Source organism: Artemia franciscana, unplaced genomic scaffold, assembly GCF_032884065.1.
Source record: "Artemia franciscana unplaced genomic scaffold, ASM3288406v1 PGA_scaffold_23, whole genome shotgun sequence".
Lineage (NCBI taxonomy): Eukaryota > Metazoa > Arthropoda > Branchiopoda > Anostraca > Artemiidae > Artemia > Artemia franciscana.
Genome location: NW_027062649.1, coordinates 2,868,624 through 2,887,133, shown reverse-complemented (window position 1 = coordinate 2,887,133; position 18,510 = coordinate 2,868,624). Strand labels below are relative to the sequence as shown.

The window sequence follows — 18,510 nt, the reverse complement described above, 5'->3', positions numbered from 1 at the left end:
AAAAAAAAAATTTCATTTTGATGCCCTTAGGTGCCCTAATCATTCATTTCTCTATGGAAATATAAAACTATAGTGGATGTAAGAAATCTTTACCACTTTCGATTGTGTTTTTGAGGGAAGTCAGATGGGTTCTGTTTTGAATAATAAGAAAAAAGATAGTAAATGTTACGGAACTCACTTCCATTCTCGCTAATATTTGATTCAAGTTCAAAACGCTTGACATTGCCATTTAACTGTCCAGAAACGCCAGGAGAAACCAACAAAGGAAAGTCTTCATGTTTTGGTGATAAAATGGGATATTTCCTTCCAAAAATATCTTCAATAAAACTTGGGGTTGTTTCTTCAGCTTCTAAATAAAAAAAAAAAAAATTAACACTAAAACGTTCAAGAAAAAACCTCAATTCATACAAATTATAAAGAACACAAATATTAGTTCCTGGAGCTTCAAAAATGAAAAAAGAAAGCTTAATAATAAAAAAAAATCAAAAAGATATTCAGACATTAAAAAATGTTACAGTCGTGTTACCTTAAGTATGACTACATTAAAATTCAGTTGATTTGTTTCAACTTGATAAAAAAGAAATAATCCTATATGAGAGAGGCACGTCAACAGCCTTCTATAATGGAAGAAATAAAATAAGTTAGGTTTATTTACCAACCATTCTAATTTTTCAGTACAGCCCAATATAATTTCAGTTTAAGACCCAAAAAGAGGTTAGAGATAACTCTATTTTCTCGGCCTTTCAGTGTTCATAAAAAGTAACGCAATATCAAAGTAGTTTGTTCAAAATCAAATATTAAAACTAAGATAAGAAAATTAAATACAAATTTTCATTCAATATTTTTAACTTAATTTCGAATACCAAAAGCCAATATGTTTGACACCTTTATGCTTCATAACTGTAAAAAAAAAATAGAGACAATAGAACCCAAAAAATATATCCGTTCAGGGGGAAAATACAGAAATTCCCAGCGTTCCGTTCAGGGGAAACATTTCTGATACTAGTGGCTTCATATATCAGTTCATGGGTAATCTTGCAATTCGAGCAAAAGTTGACGGCACATTTTTGCCGAAATTATTACCTTCAGATCTGTCGGCCTTCACAGATATGTTTAGTGTAATAACTCCTGATTGTTTTAATTAAAACTAAAAATGTTCTGACAATTGGAAAAAATCTAAATCTTGACCTTTTGAACCATATAATAAATAAATTTCAATTTCAAAAGTTTGATTTGTAATGGCGCTTAAAGATTTTTCGAATTTTGGTTTGTACTTTGACGTTTGTGGCGATCCTTTACTCACTGTCAGTTGCCCAGGATGGCTTGAAATCTGAATGTCAAGGATTTTTTGAAAAAGAGATAGTACCTAGCGATTTTAGGAAAACACTACTTAAACCCGTCTATAAGGTGGGCGATCAGAGTGAGTGTTGTAATTATAGAGGCATTAGCTTGGTTTTTGAAGAAGAAAATTTCATAGTACTTTTCTGACTAGAGCTGCTCCAGGTAAAGCTTTAAGAGGAGAACAATGTGGCTTAAGTTTCATGTACTACGAAAAAGAAAGAGAGGAAAGCCCTTGATTGTGACGTAATTATGGCAGATCATTCTCAGATTGGTTCTTGTCTGTTAGTACATCAGCTTTCCTGGTTATTCCACATAATTCTTGTTCGTTATAGGATTTGTATTTCCATCATAGCAACATCTGTTATCTTCGGGTTTTGTGGAAATGTTTACTTATCTTTGGTCATTCCGGGCTCCATTTATTAATTAATAATAATTTATGTTCGTTTCAAGTTTTTTTTATTATCAGACATTATTTCCACCCGTCATAAATCTCATATGGCTCTTAATTTTTCTTTGGTAATTTTTTGTTTAGACTATCTTTTGGACTAACCTAAAAATTCAGAACCATTATTCCAAACATTCTTCTCATCTAACGATATCGCAGCACAGTAGAAACGAAATTTGTGAAAGAGTCCACGGTTTAATTTACAAAAAAAATATTACTTTAGACCTTTATTTGGCAAAATGGCTGAGCCTTATTAACCTGAAAAGACACATAAAAAAATATGATTTACCATCGAGGTATTTACACTTTTGCTATTGTAGTATAATGATTTGCATTATAATAGATCTGTTTATGACAAACTGTCGGACAAATTGCTCTCCTCAGTGATGGAGAAATCAAATTAAAAAAAAAATATATAATAAAGTAAATATTCCAAAGAATTCCCGTCCAAGGGTATTCATCTTGATAATGATTGATTTAAAAATTATGCATTGGTCTGTGCTCACGCCATCTCAAAGAACAGGAAGGACTGGCCCTAGCCCTTAGTTGGAGGATATTTATAGCTATATATTGCTAGCCTCTAACTAGAGCTATATCTTGATAAATATCTAGATAAAATAAAAAATAACCAAAATACTGGAAGGTGGTGTGGATCTTCACAGTTGAATTAAAAGCAGTATTTTGCATTAGACGTGTCGATATTTGATAAAAGCGACATTAAATTATCATATTTCTTCAATAAAAATGAAAATATCCCTCTTAGGCGGCATAATGCATAATACTATTGTGGTTATTAACTAACATGAATTATAAATCACAACGCTTAACTTAAGACTCTTAGGCCGCATAATATTAAAAACGAAAATGTGCAACATGTTTATTTGCTACATTGATTCCTTTGACACCCTTGAGTAATCCTTCGGATAACGAATGAGAAACGATTTAAGCAAAAGATTATTTTAAGCAAATATGTTTAATTAAAAGACAAGGGTCAAACAGTTCGTGGTATCGAACTGCAGTAAGGAGCGACCCGGCTCAATAGTAACCAAAACTCTAAAAACCGGAATTTTGATACAAATAGTTACATCAAAAGAACCGAACTTTAATGCTAATTTTAAATATACAAGTTTCATCAAGTTTAATCTTACCCATCAAAAGTTACTAGCTTGAGAAAATTTGCCTCATTTAAGAAAACAGAGGAAAACACCCCCTAAAAGTCATAGAATGACTTTCTGAATGACTTTCCCCTCCTCAGCGCCTCGCTCTTTACGCTAAAGTTTTTTAATTGTTTTAAAAAGTAGAGTTGTGACAGAGTCAAACTTTAGCGTAAAGAGCGAGGCGTTGAGGAGGGGACAACCCCCTTTCATATACGGAATAATTTCTCTTCGTCTTAAGTTTTAATGTCGCTCCTTACTTGCAGTTAAAGAAACTTGTTTTTTATTTAATAAATAAAAGAATTCATTGGATTTAAGCAAGTCGTTACTCATATTCCTTATATTATAAAAAAAATAAAGAAACAAAAAGGAAGAAATAAAGAAACAAAAAGGAAGAAAAACAAAGGCATATTGCTTTCCTGCATTCTTTAATTAAACAATAAAAGACTAACCTGAAAATTTTAAGCTTGCGTTTGGCATTCTCTCTGTCCTTTCAGAAATCCGACTCCCAATGAGCTTAAAAAAAGATAAATTACACACTGATATATAGAAAAATCTGTCCTTTCGGAAATCCGACCCCCAATGAGCTTAAAAAAAGGTAAATTACCCAGGGATATATGGAAAAATCTTTCAAGAAATCCAACTCCCAATGAGCTTAAAAAAAAGATAAATTACACACGGATATATGGAAAAATCTCTAAGGCTGGGATAGACATAAAGGACAAAGATGTAGCCACACATATTTTAGCCATATCAATCCTATTACTATTAATGTAAACTTAATTGCTTTTATTAAAGAACAAGAGCTAAGAGCTCATATGGCACCTGTGACGAGGCAAGAAGAGCTAAGAGCCAAGAGCTCGTATGGTATGAGCTCTAACAAAATTCTAAGAATCAAAAGATTGATTTAAAAGGAAAATCAGAGGCTTAATGCCGGCCAGGATTTAAAATAAGAGCTCTGAGTCACGATGTCCTTCTAAATATCAAAATTCATTAAGATCCGATCACCCACTCGAACGTTATAAATACCTATTTTTTTTCTAATTTTTCCTCTCCCTTTAGCCCCCTAGATGGTCGAATCTGGAAAACGACTTTATCAAGTCAATTTGTGCAGCTCCCTAAAACGCCTACCAATTTCCATCGTCCTAGCACGTCTAGAAGCTCCAAACTCGCCAAACCAATGAACCCCTCCCCCCAACTCCCCCAGAGAGAGCGAATCCGGTACGGTACGTCAATCACGTATGAAGGACATTTACTTATTCTATCCACCAAGCTTCATCCCGATTCCTCCACTCCAAGTGTTTTCCAAGACTTCCCCCTCCCACTCCTCCCAATCTCAAAAGATCTGGTCGGGATTTGAAGTAAGAGCTCTGAGACATGAATTCCTTCTAAATATCAAATTTCATTAAGATCCGATCACCTATTCGTAAGATAAAAATACCCCAATTTTCACGTTTTCCAAGAATTCCGGTTTCCCCTCCTACTCCCCCCAATGTCACAGGATCTGGTCGGAAGTAAAAATTAGAGCTTTAAAGCACAAGATCCTTCTAAAAATCAAACTTCATTAAGATCTGCCCACCCTTTCGTAAGTTACAAATACCCCATTTTTCCAAATTACCCCCCCCCAACTCCACCAAAGAGAGCAGATCCGGTCCGGTCATGTCAGTAACATATCTTAAACAGGTTTTTATTCTTCCCATCCAGTTTCATCCTGATCTCTCTGCTTTAAGTATGTTCTAAGATTTCCGCCCCCCCCCCCAATGGCGCTAGATCCGGTTGAGATTTAAAATAAGAGATCCAAGTTACGAGGTCCTTCTAAATATGAAGTTTCATGAAGATCCTATCACTCCTTCGTAAGTTAAAAAATACATCTTTTTTCTAATTTTTCAGAATCAACTCCCCCCCCAATAGAGGGGATCCGTTCCAATTATGTAAATCACGTATCTAAGACTTCTGCTTATTTTTCCCACCAAGTTTCATCCCGATCCCTCCAATCTAAGCGTTTTCCATGATTTTATGTTCCCCACCCCAAACTCCCCCCAATGTCACCACATACAGTCGGGATTTAAAATAAGAGCTTTGAGACACGATATCCTTCTAAATATCAAATTTCATTGAGATCCGATCACCAGTCCGTAAGTTAAAAATACCTCATTTTTTCTAATTGTTCAGAATTAGCCCCCCCCCCCCCAAAAAAAAGCTACCCCAAAGAGAGTGGATCCGTTCCGGTTATGTCAATCATGTATCTAGTATATTTGTGCTTATTTTTCCCACCAAGTTTCATCCCGATCCCTCCACTCTAAGCGTTTTCTAAGATTTTAGGTTTCCCCCTCCCAACTGCCACCAGATCCGGTCGGAATTTAAAATAACAGCTCTGAGACATGATATCCTTCCAAACATCAAATTTCATTAGATCTGATCAACCGTTCGTAAGTTAAAAATACTTCATTTTTTCTATTTTTTCCGGATTAACGGCCCCCCAATCCCCCGAGATGGTCAAATCGGGAAAACGACTATTTCTAAATTAATCTGGTCCGGTCCCTAATACGCCTACCAAATTTCATCGTCCTAGCTTACCTGGAAGTGCCTTAAGTAGCAAAACCGGGACCGACAGAAAGACCGACAGAATTTGCGATTGCTATATGTCAATTGGTTAAGACCAAGTGCCATAAAAATTATAAAAAATCACGTCCCCACAAATGCCACATTATAACGTAGAGAAATAAGGGACAAATACACCCATAACAGAACAAATATGTTTCCTTCCACCCCAGAAGCGGCTTTATCAAACATGATATTTAAATTACATTAGATGCACTTATTCATTTATACACAGAAATTGGATAGGGCAAATCTCATCATAATACCATGCAATACTCAAATGTGCAAACTTTTGTAGCTTTTTATCTCCTTCCCTTCGGTGAAAAAAAAACTAAGATATCCAGCATACGGGAAATTCTAAAACGTTAAGGTCACTAAAAGAAAATATAACGAACTGCAAAGTTTAAATAAACTGAAGAGCCCAATACACTTCCACAAAGGTTAGAAAATGCCTGTTAGCTTTAAAGATAAGAAATACATAATAATAATAAAAAGAGCCATAACAATTTATTTAATAAACAAAATAGATTTGTACGAAAGGAACAGCTTCGTGAACATGATGTCATAAAAAAAAACTGGATTTCGCCTTACTTATTGTTCCTTAGCACGAACTATTTGACTGCCGAAAGCGACCACCGCGACCTTCCAGTGGGGGGGGGGGGTCTTTTCTAAGTGTATTTGCAATATTTCTGTATTTATTAAAAATGTTGTTAATAAAAAAAAAGTGTTCTTTTAAACTGTGATATTATTGTGTTGATTAAAAAAAATATTGTGTAATTATCGTAAAATATAAAAGAGAATAAATTTTATTCAAAATTTGTTGTTGTTGTTGTTCTTGAACATCGCAATAAGACTCGTAGGAAAATTATTTGTTCTTTGGACAACCACAGTTTACAGTTAGTTGTCGTCCAGCTGTTGAAAATATGTATCAATTTAAAACACCGTTCAGATCGTTCTTTGTGGTCCATAAATGTCGGGCAAAACAACACTTTTAATAAAAATAATTAAAAACCGTAATAAAATGTTTTTGCAAAACCCAATAAAAATCTACTATCGCTACAGTGTTTGGCAAGAGTATATAATAAAATAAAGGCTATTGTAGCAGGCACAAAATTCATACTGGAACTTGACGTATTCAACATTATTCAACCAAACTCTTGGTTCATTATTGATGATTTAGTTGAATCCGTTGAACAATGGTCTCAGGAAATGCTATAATTGTTTACTGGCCACACGCATCATGAACAGATTTCTATACCCCTGGTTCTACACAATCTCTTTCATCAGAGCAAATGCATGAGAACACTTGCTTTGAGTTGAACATGCTACATCATTTACAGGGTTGTTCTTGATTCAAATTCTCTAATAACTCTCAATAAACAAACATATTCCGCTGCTCCAAAACTTCTACTTTCAGCATGCAGTCAGGCCAAAAATAAACCAAATTGGATCTCAATAAGAATACACCCGAAGATTTTCGTATAGTAACAGATATTTTTGACACTTAAATTACCGTATATCTTCCAGTGAACTGTAAAAAGGTCATTAGTTGCCACCCTGACCCTGAAGAAACTACATGAAAATAGACATTTATTTTCCGTTTTAAGCAGTTCAAAACTGGCACATTGGTGAGCCATACTCAAACATGGTATTGACAAAGAATTCACTAATCTCATATCTGAACTCTGTATAAATCTAACCAAGGGCAATGTTCAATTGCCAGAAATAGTTAAGCCACAGACAAAGTAACATTGTTCTATTTCCTGGTCCCTTGTTTCTAAAAAGAAAGAAAAGATTTCAAAAGATAACGTCCCTTCATAGCGGGTGATAGCTTTTTTACGCTTCTACTGCCAATGAATGCACGACTTGTAAACAGTTTTCTATAGAAAAAAGGCTAAACCCTGCAAATGGACGACAATATGACTCGCCCTTTCACCAATGGAACACTTCGAGGACAATATCAGTAAATTCATTAATAATAAGAATATTCCCGATGATTAAAAACTACTTTTGCTTCAAGATGCACTTCGGCGAGTGGACAAACATATACCCTATTACCTGAGACCAGTCAATGTAAGTGTTGTTGATAAAACGAATGCACCTTTTCAAGATTCTGGAAGAACAACACAATCAAAGGGGGGAAATTCGAATTGTCAAGTGTTGGAGACATACTGCCACACTCAGACCACGAACAAAGTAAAAGAGTTTTAACATACATTATGGAAAGTGAACACATTCAAGTTGACAGTAAAAGGAAATGAATTATAATTCAGGGGGTATATATATGGGGGTATATATATCAGGGGGTAATTATATTCAGGGGGTATATCATATGATTATAATCATATGATATGATTACAAATCGTGAAAGACTTTTATCATTTGACAATCATCTATAAAAATCTTTAAATACATTAAACTTCCCGAAAAGTCTTACTACCAATAAGCAAATTCTAGAAAAATTAATGGAACATAGCAGTCTAACATTAAAAGAAGAAAATCTTAAGTCAATCTTGAAAAATACTAGCACACCTAACGTTAATGCTAGTAGTAGTAGTAGTAGTAGAAAAAATGATTTGAAAACACCAGTGGTGGCGGCGAGACAAAAGTGAAGACGTATTGATATCAACTCAACACCACCTCCCGCTAGTATGCAAAAGGATAGCGGACATTACATTACAAGTTTGGCTTCAAAATGGTCGAAGTTTTTAAACGTGTTTATGAAAATATTGGTGAAGTGGGAATTCTAAGTTCCCCACCACACTTTCTAAAGTCACTGGATTAAAAGAGAATAAGCGAGAGAGTATCTACAAAATGAACAAAAGTTACACTCAACATCGAAATCATAGAGTTCGTGGTAACCATTATCAAAAAAACAAAGGCCTTTTTCCTACTGCATTTAATCCAAGCAGATCTTCAAACTCTACGAGATTCAAATGCGTCACAATACACCCATTCATGTTCTCTGTCTCTGATTCACTCTATATAAGTGATTTTAGGACAAAACTCTCTCCCAACAACAAATTTGATGGTGAGTATGAAGTTGCTCTTGTCGATTATATTCTCAGAAATACAAACGACACCCTGAGGAAAGATCGGCACATGAAATAAAAGTTAGACCACATGATTGGTCACTCCTTCGCGAGCATTGGATAAAAACAATGAACTTTGGTGAATATCCCTTCGCCACATTACCATACAAGGAATTTTATAGCATGAATTTGTTTGCGTCTTGTTATCAGTAAAAGAATCTCCGCTTTCAATTCAACTATTCAATGGGATAGGGCAAGATCTACATTAGTTTATCCATTGACAATGAAAAAGTTATTCTCGATGATAATGTGAAAGATGTTCTTTGTTTAAAACTGAATATAATCAATGATAGAAGTGCTAGAACCACTAGTGGCATGGATCGTGTCATTTTCGCTGACTATCTAGCTGGCATATCCTCGGACAGTTGTATATTTCTTTACGCCTCATCCTTTGAAACACCGAGAGTTGGCAATTGCAACATTCTCCTCTAACATGTTCTGAAACCAAAAACTAGTCAAGATCACATTCATCATTGCAATATAAAGCAGCTTCATTATATCCCTGTAAACAATTCCTATTTGGAATTCTGTCAGTTAACATTAAAAAGTGAATTAGGTGATCCTTTAGTAAAAACAAAATGTTTGGCCGTGATTATATGTCGTTCTCGACCCGTTCAATAGCAAGATGTATAATAGAAAAATTGCATTCGTTTTTCCTGATATTGATTGCTATGTTGCTACTCATGATCCAAGACAAATGGGTCATGGAATGGACTATTACAAAGGACATTTCATCAAAGATGGAGTCTTGTCTTGGTAGTTGGTTTCCTAAGCTATTTCGCTCTGAACTACCCTTGGCTAAAAAAAATACTGTACTGGCTGCCATGAATTTTGCATCCTCTAAACTACACGATTGTGGCTCTGTCATGGAGTTTAAAAAAGTGTTTCGGAAAATATCAGGTCCAGTGCGCGATTCCTTGGCAAGCAATAGAAATCTCAGCAAAATGGAAAAGGTTTAAAAGATCGAGAAACACTGCATCACTCAGCCATCTCTATTCGGGTCATAAAAAGATAATTTTCTTTTTCTTTTTCAAAGAAAAAGAAAAAACCAAGGAAGAAAATTGTTAGATCAAAACGAAGTTTTCTTTCCCTGGACAGAAATGGCATATTTACCACACAACGATTCCCATCCATCAATCACTTTATCTTTAAATCTTTTCATCTTTTCATCATACTCATCAGCAATTGTACAATTCCCACATGATGACCAGGTACCCAGAGTATGCATGGATAGTGGAAATTTATATAACATTTATCCAGTGTTGACTCTCACACCGCCAAAATGAAACTGACTTACTATCGACAAAGAGTGTTCTTTTTTAGTTATACAGAGAAAGGGAGGAGCAATCGAGTGACATCACAATTCAACTGAATCTTTTTGAACAGCATCTTCTAAATTATTGTTCTGATGAAAATCATTTGGGTAGAGTCTTAAATCCTCATTGAATTTTTAAGGTAGTGTGCAAAAGCCAATCCAAATAACATTTTATTTATTTTCAATGAATTTGTCAATAAATTGAGAAATGTGTTTGGGCCACGACGTAAAAGTTTCATACAATAGTGCTAAGACGGAGAATCATTTCTCTTTATATCGTTACGCATTTTTTTGAGAAAATATTTTCCTTTGAAGAAATAACTCTAGAAAATCATCATCTAGCATCAAACATTTTTCGAAAATCACAAGATTCTGCATGATTTTTCTTTCTCAAATCCATCCATTTTTTAGATCCTAACACTCACAGCTGCCTGCATACTAACAAAGATTTTTCTATTTCGAGAATATTTCTAGAGAGACAGGAAAGGTAAACTACTAAAAAGATCCAACAAGAAAAACATTTTTTATTTGGAAACATTTTTATTAAATAATTACAACAATATATCACACATTTTCACTTACTGATTCAACTTGTTTTCCTCAATAAATTTCATTATTGCATTTAAAGCAGCTTGAAGTCTCTGTACAGGCATTATATCAAGTTTTGCTGCAAAACATAACTGCTCCTCCAATTTGAATTTGCTAAATGATATCAAATATCTTGCATACATATCATCCCATTCACGGCTTAGCCGAGATCCTCATGTAATTTCTAGTGCTATGTTTGGTACTCTTGTCTTTGTATCACTGCTCCTGTTACCAGCTCCACTATCAAATTCTAAGAGTACAAACAAACCACTCATTTTTTCACTAATATGTATCGTGAAATAAAAACTTGACTAGAAAGAGTATATTCAAACTATTCTCTCTGATGTCTACTTTCTTACTAATATGAATTACGTTGAAAATCTAACCTTATATTGGATCTAGTTGCTAGGTCTGGTTGCTAGGGCTCATGGCTATATGGAAATGAAGTTCTCATGGAAGTGTGCAAAATAGATGTACACTCTGTAGTTTCACCTGACATTTAAGTAGGACAAGCCTCAGGCTTAGAGTATGTAGCATAGGCAACCTTTAGTGGCAAAATAAGGGTGTAAACCCCGTAGCATTTTTTCACTAATATGTATTGTGAAATAAAAACTTGACAAGAAAGAGTATATTCAAACTGTTCTCTCTGATGTCTACTTTCTTACTAATATGAATTACGTTGAAAATCTAACCTTATATTGGATCTAGTTGCTATGGCTGGTTGCTAGAGCTCATGGCTATATGGAAATGAAGTTCTCATGGAAGTGTGCAAAATAGATGTACACTCTGTAGTTTCACCTTACATTTAAGTAGGACAAGCCTCAGGCTTAGAGTATGTAGCATAGGCAACCTTTAGTGGCAAAATAAGGGTGTAAACCCCATAGCTGGACCCCTACACTACTCTCGTCTAGTTATCATAACAGTGTTGCCTAAATAAAGAGAAAATGGCCACATGTAGTTTTTTCTAGTCCACTTTATTTGTGACAAGTCGTAGAAATCTTTGGAAGGACTCATTCGATTGGAAATTGCAAGTTTTAATGCTTTTCTAAGTCAAAAGCGATTAGAAGCGACTGAGTCAAAAACAATTAGGGCGATTGGTATTGTTCATACTTTATGGTCTTTAACAACTGGGAAAGCCAGCTGAAAATTGCTTATTTAAAAATCATTATTATTTGCAGCTAGAACTAAATAACTATTCACTAAATAGCTTTTTTCGGAAAAAACGCCATTTTTTATTTTTGGTAGCTAGAATGAGATAGTTTTTTTTTCAAAGAAGATAACAAAAACAGCTTATTAAATAAAAATGATTAACTGGACCTTGTTTTAGTCCCACACTTTAATGGAATGAACAACACCTATTCTTGGATTCTCTGGTTTCAACAGGATATTTACTTTATTGAACATAAATATATAACTGAACATAAACGTGGACATACCGTAACTATTCTTATTGCATATCTAAACAAAGAAAGAGAACTGCCAATTAGCAAAAAGGAAAACACTTGTTTCAAAACAAGAAGCTATAATCAATCATGTGAATTGAAAAATAATAAAGTAATAAAGGAAAACAAATGCTTACTTTTTCACTTCCATTATCGAATCGTTCTCCATTATCTTCAAACTGACTAGAACTATTGTTCCCCCCTTTGTGAGTACCTACAGCAAATTCATCTTTGACTTGCTAAGAAAAATAATCAGAATTAAAATGAATGTTATCAAAGGATTAATACAAGCAGAAGGACCAATTTTTTTTCTTCCATCCAAGTTAAACATTTTATGAACTGATCTATAAAATTGTCAAACACAATTAGACAATTGAAGTTACTTTCTATAGTTCTTATTTGATCCTTTTCAGAAGAATACACACATTTTGATAGCTCAGCACTTTTTATTGCATAATATATATATAATGAATATCTTTTTCAAATTAGTTACTGTGGACTAATTATTCCAGAGAAATACCGGCAGTGACTGTCTATGGCTGACAAAATTTGCCAGGACACATCTACCACAAAGAAATGAATAAGTACGTTAGCTAAATCCTTATCTACGCAAGCTCAAGAATGTGAAACTAAAAAAAACTTCTAAAAATACAAGATAAACAGGGCAGAAAGAGTTACACATGGCAAGGAGCCTTTGTACAAGAAAATATTTCAAACTTATCACATTTCATCAACCTGAAAAATTTGGAACCCAGGGGTTAGGAAACGTTTGTTACCTTGGATTTATTTTGAACAAGTGATTATTCACAAAAAGTAAATTAATAATACAAAATCACTCTTTTTATGGCACTTGGTATTAACCAAGTGACATATAGCAATCGCAAATTCTGTCGGTCCCGGTTTTGCTACTTTAGGCACTTCCAGGTAAGCTAGGACGATGAAATTTGGCAGACGTATCAGGGACCGGACCAGATTAAATTAGAAATAGTCGTTTTCCCGATTTGACCATCTGGGGGAGGAGTGGGGGGCCCGTTAATTCGGAAAAATTGAAAAATTGAAGTATTTTTAACTTACGAACGGTTGATCAGATCTTAATGAAATTTGATGTTTGGAAGAATATCGTGTCTCAGAGCTGTTATTTTAAATCCCGACCGGATCTGGTGACATTGGGGGGGGGAGTTGGAAGGGGGAAACCTAAAATCTTGGAAAACACTTAGAGTGGAGGGATCGGGATGAAACTTGGTGGGAAAAATAAGCACAAATCCTAGATACATGATTGACATAACCGGAACGGATCCGCTCTATTTGGGGTAGTCGGGGGGGGGGGGGGTTAATCCTGAAAAATTATAAAAAATGAGGTATTTTTAACTTACGAACGGGTGATCGGATCTCAATGAAATCTGATATTTAGAAGGATATCGTGTCTCAGAGCTTTTATTTTAAATCCCGAACAGATCTGGTGACATTGGGGGGACTTGGGAGGGGGAAACCTAAAACTTGGAAAACACTTAGAGCGGAGGGATCAGGATGAAACTTGGTGGGAAAAGTAAGCACAAGTCCTAGATACATGATTGACATAACCGGAACGGATCCACTCTCTTCGGGGTAGTTGGGGGGGGGGGGTTAATTCTGAAAATTAGAAAAAATGAGGTAATTTTAACTTACGAACGGGTGATCGGATCTCGAAGAAATTTGATATTTAGAAGAATATCGTTTCTCAGAGCTCTTATTTTAAATCCCGAACAGATCTGGTGACATTGGGGGGGGGGGAGTTGGGAGGGGGAAACCTAAAACTTCGAAAACACTTAGAGTGGAGGGATCGGGATGAAACTTGGTGGGAAAAATAAGTACAAGTCCTAGACAAATGATTGACATAACCGGAACAGATTCGCTCTCTTTGGGGTAGTTGGGGGGGGGGGGTTAATTCTGAAAAATTAGAAAAAATGAGGTATTTTTAACTTACGAACGGGTTATCGGATCTAAATGAAATTCAAAATTTAGAAGGATATCGTGTCTCAGAGCTCTTATTTTAAATCCCGACCGGATCTGGTGACATTCGGGAGAGTTTGCGGTGGGGAACCTAAAATCATGGAAAACGCTTAGATTGGAGGGATCGGGATGAAACTTGGTGGGACAAACAAGCAGAAGTCTTAGATAGGTGATTTACATAATTGGAACAGATCCGCTCGATTGGGGCGGGGGGTTAATTCTGAAAAATAAGAAAAAATGACGTACTTTTAACTTACGAAGGAGTGATCGGATCTTAATGAAACTTCATATTTAGAAGGATCTCGTGACTCAGATCTCTTATTTTAAATCTCAACCGGACCTAGCGTAATCGGGGGGGGGGGCAGTTGAGGGGAACCGGAAATCTTAGAAAATACTTAAAGCGGTGAGATCGGGATGAAACTGGACGAGAAGAATAAAAACCTGTCTAAGACACGTGACTGACATAATCGGACCGGATCTGCTCTCTTTGGTGGAGTTAGGGGGGGGGGGTAATTTTGAAAATTGAGGTATTTGTAACTTACGAAAGGGTGACCAGATCTTAATGAAATTTCTTTTGACATTGGGGGAGTTGGAGGGGCAAATCTTGGAAAACACTTGGAGTGGAGGAATCAGGATGAAGCTTGATGGATAGAATAAGCAAATGTCCTTGATACGTGATTGACGGAATCGTACTGGATTCGCCCTCTATGGGGGATTTGGGGGGAGGAGTTCAGTGATTTGGCGAGTTTGGTGCTTCTGGACGTGTTAGGACGATGAAAATTGGTAGGCGTGTCGGGGAGCTGCACAAATTGACTTGATAAAGTCGTTTTTCCAGATTCGACCATCTGGGGGGCTAAAGGGAGAGGAAAAATTAGAAAAAATTATTTATTTATTACATCCTAGTAGGTGATCGGATCTTAATGAATTTTGATATTTAGAAAGACATCGTGACTCAGAGCTCTTATTTTAAATCCTGACCGGCATTAAGCCTCTTATTTTCCTTTTAAATCAGTCAATTGATTCATAGAATTTTGCTAGAGCTCATACCATATGATCTCTTGGCTCTTAGCTCTTCTTGCCTCGTCACAAGTGCCATATGAGCTCTTAGCTCTTGTTGTTGCGACGAAGTGTTTTATATACATATTAAGTTATATCATTAGATAGAATATTTTTCCAGCGGTTTAGCTAATTGGAGTTTGCTTTCCCAAGTTTGCTCCAGTAGTTTTTTTTTATCTTTTGTTAGCCTTTCATAGGCAATTGATGAATCTGATAAATACGCAACGAGGATGTACATATGAGGATTTACAGGAGGATAAGAATATGAGGATGTACATAGTGTGCTAATATATCAGATGGCTCTGCTGTTTGTTTATGTTCCTTTCCATATAGAATCTGTTTTGCAAATCGTGAGACCTATTTACAATTCAATATTCTGATTTGTAAACCTTTTTTTTTGTTTCATGGCATATAAGCAGTGAGCCAAGCACATGCCTTAACTCTTAAGAGGCATTTGCCTTAAGTCCACGTTTCTGAAATAGTGACAGAGATTTAGTGAAAAACATTTTGATTTGCCTAGCACCTACCCTGGACTTGTTTAGTTTCACTTGCCTAATTTAGTTGAATTTATTATGTCTAACAAGGAAAAGCGCAAGCACATAAGCCCAGTCAAAGGCCATGATAGGTGTTCTGCCTGTCCTACAGAATTGGATGAGGGGTCTCAGCAATAGAGTGTGAGATTTGTGAGAAGTGGATTTGTGATGATTGTGTGGATCTGTCTCCATGCAAATATAAATTATTAAGCAAGATCATACAATCACTTGCTTGTTCATGGTCCTGTCCAGCCTGCAAAGTCAACGCTCCCCTTGCCACCCCCTGTTTAGAGATCAGGCTATGATAGCACAGCTAGCTTCTGTTATGGAAAATTCCTTGAAATCTTTCAGGAAGGATCGCAAGACAGAATTGGCTCTCACTAGTCAGTTGACCCAAACACTTTCCCAACTGATAACTGATATTTAAAATGACATTTCTACTCAGGTTGGTGACATTGCCAATATGGTATGACACATTCAAAATTCACTACAATTCAGGACCTATATAAAATTCTATATAAAATAAAAATTCAGGACCTGGTGGCTTCTACAGTGTCCTCTCAATTGTTTCAATTTTCTGCAGCCCAATTAACTGCAACTAATCTTTGTCAGATAGCACATTCAGAGCGTCATCCTCACCAGAGCGTCATCAGCACATTCAGAGCGTCATCCTCACCATGACTGATGATGCGGTGTTTTGTATAATTATCAGATACACACTGTAGTGTTGACATTGGCATCCCCCCAGTCAAAGTAAAAAGACTCTTTAATAGCCATCAACTCTCTGGTAGCCGCCCCCTCCTCTCCCTTTCTCTGTTTCATCAACTGAATTTAGAAGACAAATAATACAAAAATCCTTTGAAATAAAATCATCAATCGGTTTCAATGGTAATATTCCAAAGGAAGATCATAGAAAGCACAGAGCTATAGTTGAGGAGTTGAAACTTAGAAAAGCAAATAGAGAGGAGAATTTAATAATTTGTAAGGGTGCCATCACTCAAAACAACTTGCCGGTTGGGGCGATTCTCCTGACTGCTCCAATGTGCTGCTGATGTTTATGCCTCCTTCTACCCGAGTAAATTGTTTAAATCATTATGGACTTGAACCACCACATTTTGTCTCTCAACTATCCAGTAGTGATAATATTAATGTTTCCCTGTCTGACGCTGATATTTCTTTTGTTTCTTCTGCAACAACTTGCTCACCTACAGTTTCTTTTTTGACATTTCATAGTGATGTATCCAACAATTTCACCAGTCCTTTGATTCCTGCTTAGGCTACGTCTTCATTATGTTTTTTTTTCAGGCAAAGTCGCCTGTGTTTTTTACTTTTTCTGGCAGCCCCAGTTTCCATCGGTACTTTTTAAGGCTAAAATGGCATTTGAAGAGACTCTTTTCAGAAGTCTGTTTTTGATGATTAAAAAGCTGTTTTGACTTGGAAAAAACTTAGTCTGAAAAAGCCATAATGAAGACAGGGCTTTACACTAGTCCTGCATAATCTCATATTCCAACCTCACAGACAGTGAAGTTACTTAGCTCCAATGTTGATAACCTCCCTAATAAGCTTTTTCTTTTTTTATGATAACGGGAGAAGTGGGTGTTGCAGCAATTACTGCAGTTTCGCCAAAAAAACATTTTGTCAATCTTATCACCTGATGACGTCAAAATCAACGGTTACCGATTCTTTTCTCATTGGAAATTTCCACTTTGACAGAGCAGTGTGCTTATGTATAAGACATGGACTACTGGTTAGTCTCATCCATTTTAATTCTCTGATTATTGATGGAATTGAATCTGTTTGGATAAAAATAAACAATCGAACAATCTCAATTGTTGTGGGTGTTGCTTATAGAAGCCCCAGTGCTACCAGTATTGTGGATTCTAAATCTAATTTGGCTGTTATGTAATCACATGTGATGTCAAATTTAGCCAGTTATGATCTTGTCCTTCTGGGGTCTTCAACGTTTCTGGAATCCAATGGATTAATGGATCGGGTTATTGCACTAGAGATTCTCCTATTTGTCTGCCCTCTCTAATAATTCCCTTTGTCAAAAAACATCAGAACCAACTCGTTCCAGGGAAGGTCAAGTTTCCAACACTCTTGATCTGGTTATACTCAGGAATCATGGCCTTCTTATTAAGAATATAATAACCAAACCTGTTGGTAATAGTGACCATGTTGTCATTATTTTGGAATTATTTCTGCGTAGTAAACAACCATGTATTAAGGAACAAAAATATGTCAACTATATAAACTAGTCTCTGAAAGACCTGCCAATGGCAACTGGAAACAGCACATTACTGACAAAATTGTTGCGAGTTGGTCCAATGTAAAAATGGAAATTGTGTATGTGGCAAATCTTGCACCAGAGTTTTTCAGGCAAAAATTTAGCTTTTATAACTACCAAAGTAAGCGAGCAAATCCACAGAAAAAACCAAGCATGGAATCAATATAGAAAAACTAAGACCATGGAAAATTATCCAGTATTCAAATCTTTTCACAATCAGACAACCAACCAAATAAAGAAGTTGAAGAGAATGTTTGAGGAAAAATTGGCTCAGGATGTCAAGTATAACCCTAAATTTTTCTGGCGTTATGTCACTCAAATATGTAGCAGCAGACGCAAAGTCTCAGATATCATGCAAAATATCCAATCAGTAGCTGATACTGAGCTGAAAGTTGAAACCTTCAACCAACAATTATCATTTGCTTTCTCATCATATCCCAGTATTGTTTATCCCACACTTCCTTTATATGATGTATCATACAAGATGGAACCAATTCTGGTTACTAATACAAAAGTTGTAAAGGAACTTATTTGTACTACGTTGTATTAGGAACTAAAAGTTGTAAATATTCCTCAAACTGAATAAATCTGCTGGTCAAGATGTCATTCAAATACGTATCCTACATGAATGTTGTATAGTTTTATGTCAACGTTTTCCCCTGCTGTC

At 35.8% G+C, this 18,510-nt stretch overlaps 1 protein-coding gene across 3 annotated transcripts in view; it reads right to left on the bottom strand.

Moving 5' to 3' along the window:
• LOC136041455 (longitudinals lacking protein, isoforms H/M/V-like) overlaps positions 1-18,510 on the bottom strand; it is a 46,767-nt gene that overhangs the window by 9,983 nt on the left and 18,274 nt on the right. For 2 of the 3 annotated variants that reach the window (XM_065726138.1, XM_065726137.1), the window contains exons 3-5: positions 12,116-12,217; positions 3,393-3,456; positions 179-349 (exon numbers count right to left, since the gene is read on the bottom strand). In XM_065726138.1, coding sequence (XP_065582210.1) covers positions 179-349; positions 3,393-3,456; positions 12,116-12,217 — 337 coding nt within the window. The remainder of the gene's footprint in view (positions 1-178; positions 350-3,392; positions 3,457-12,115; positions 12,218-18,510) is intronic. The other variant, XM_065726139.1, reaches the window with a different exon arrangement.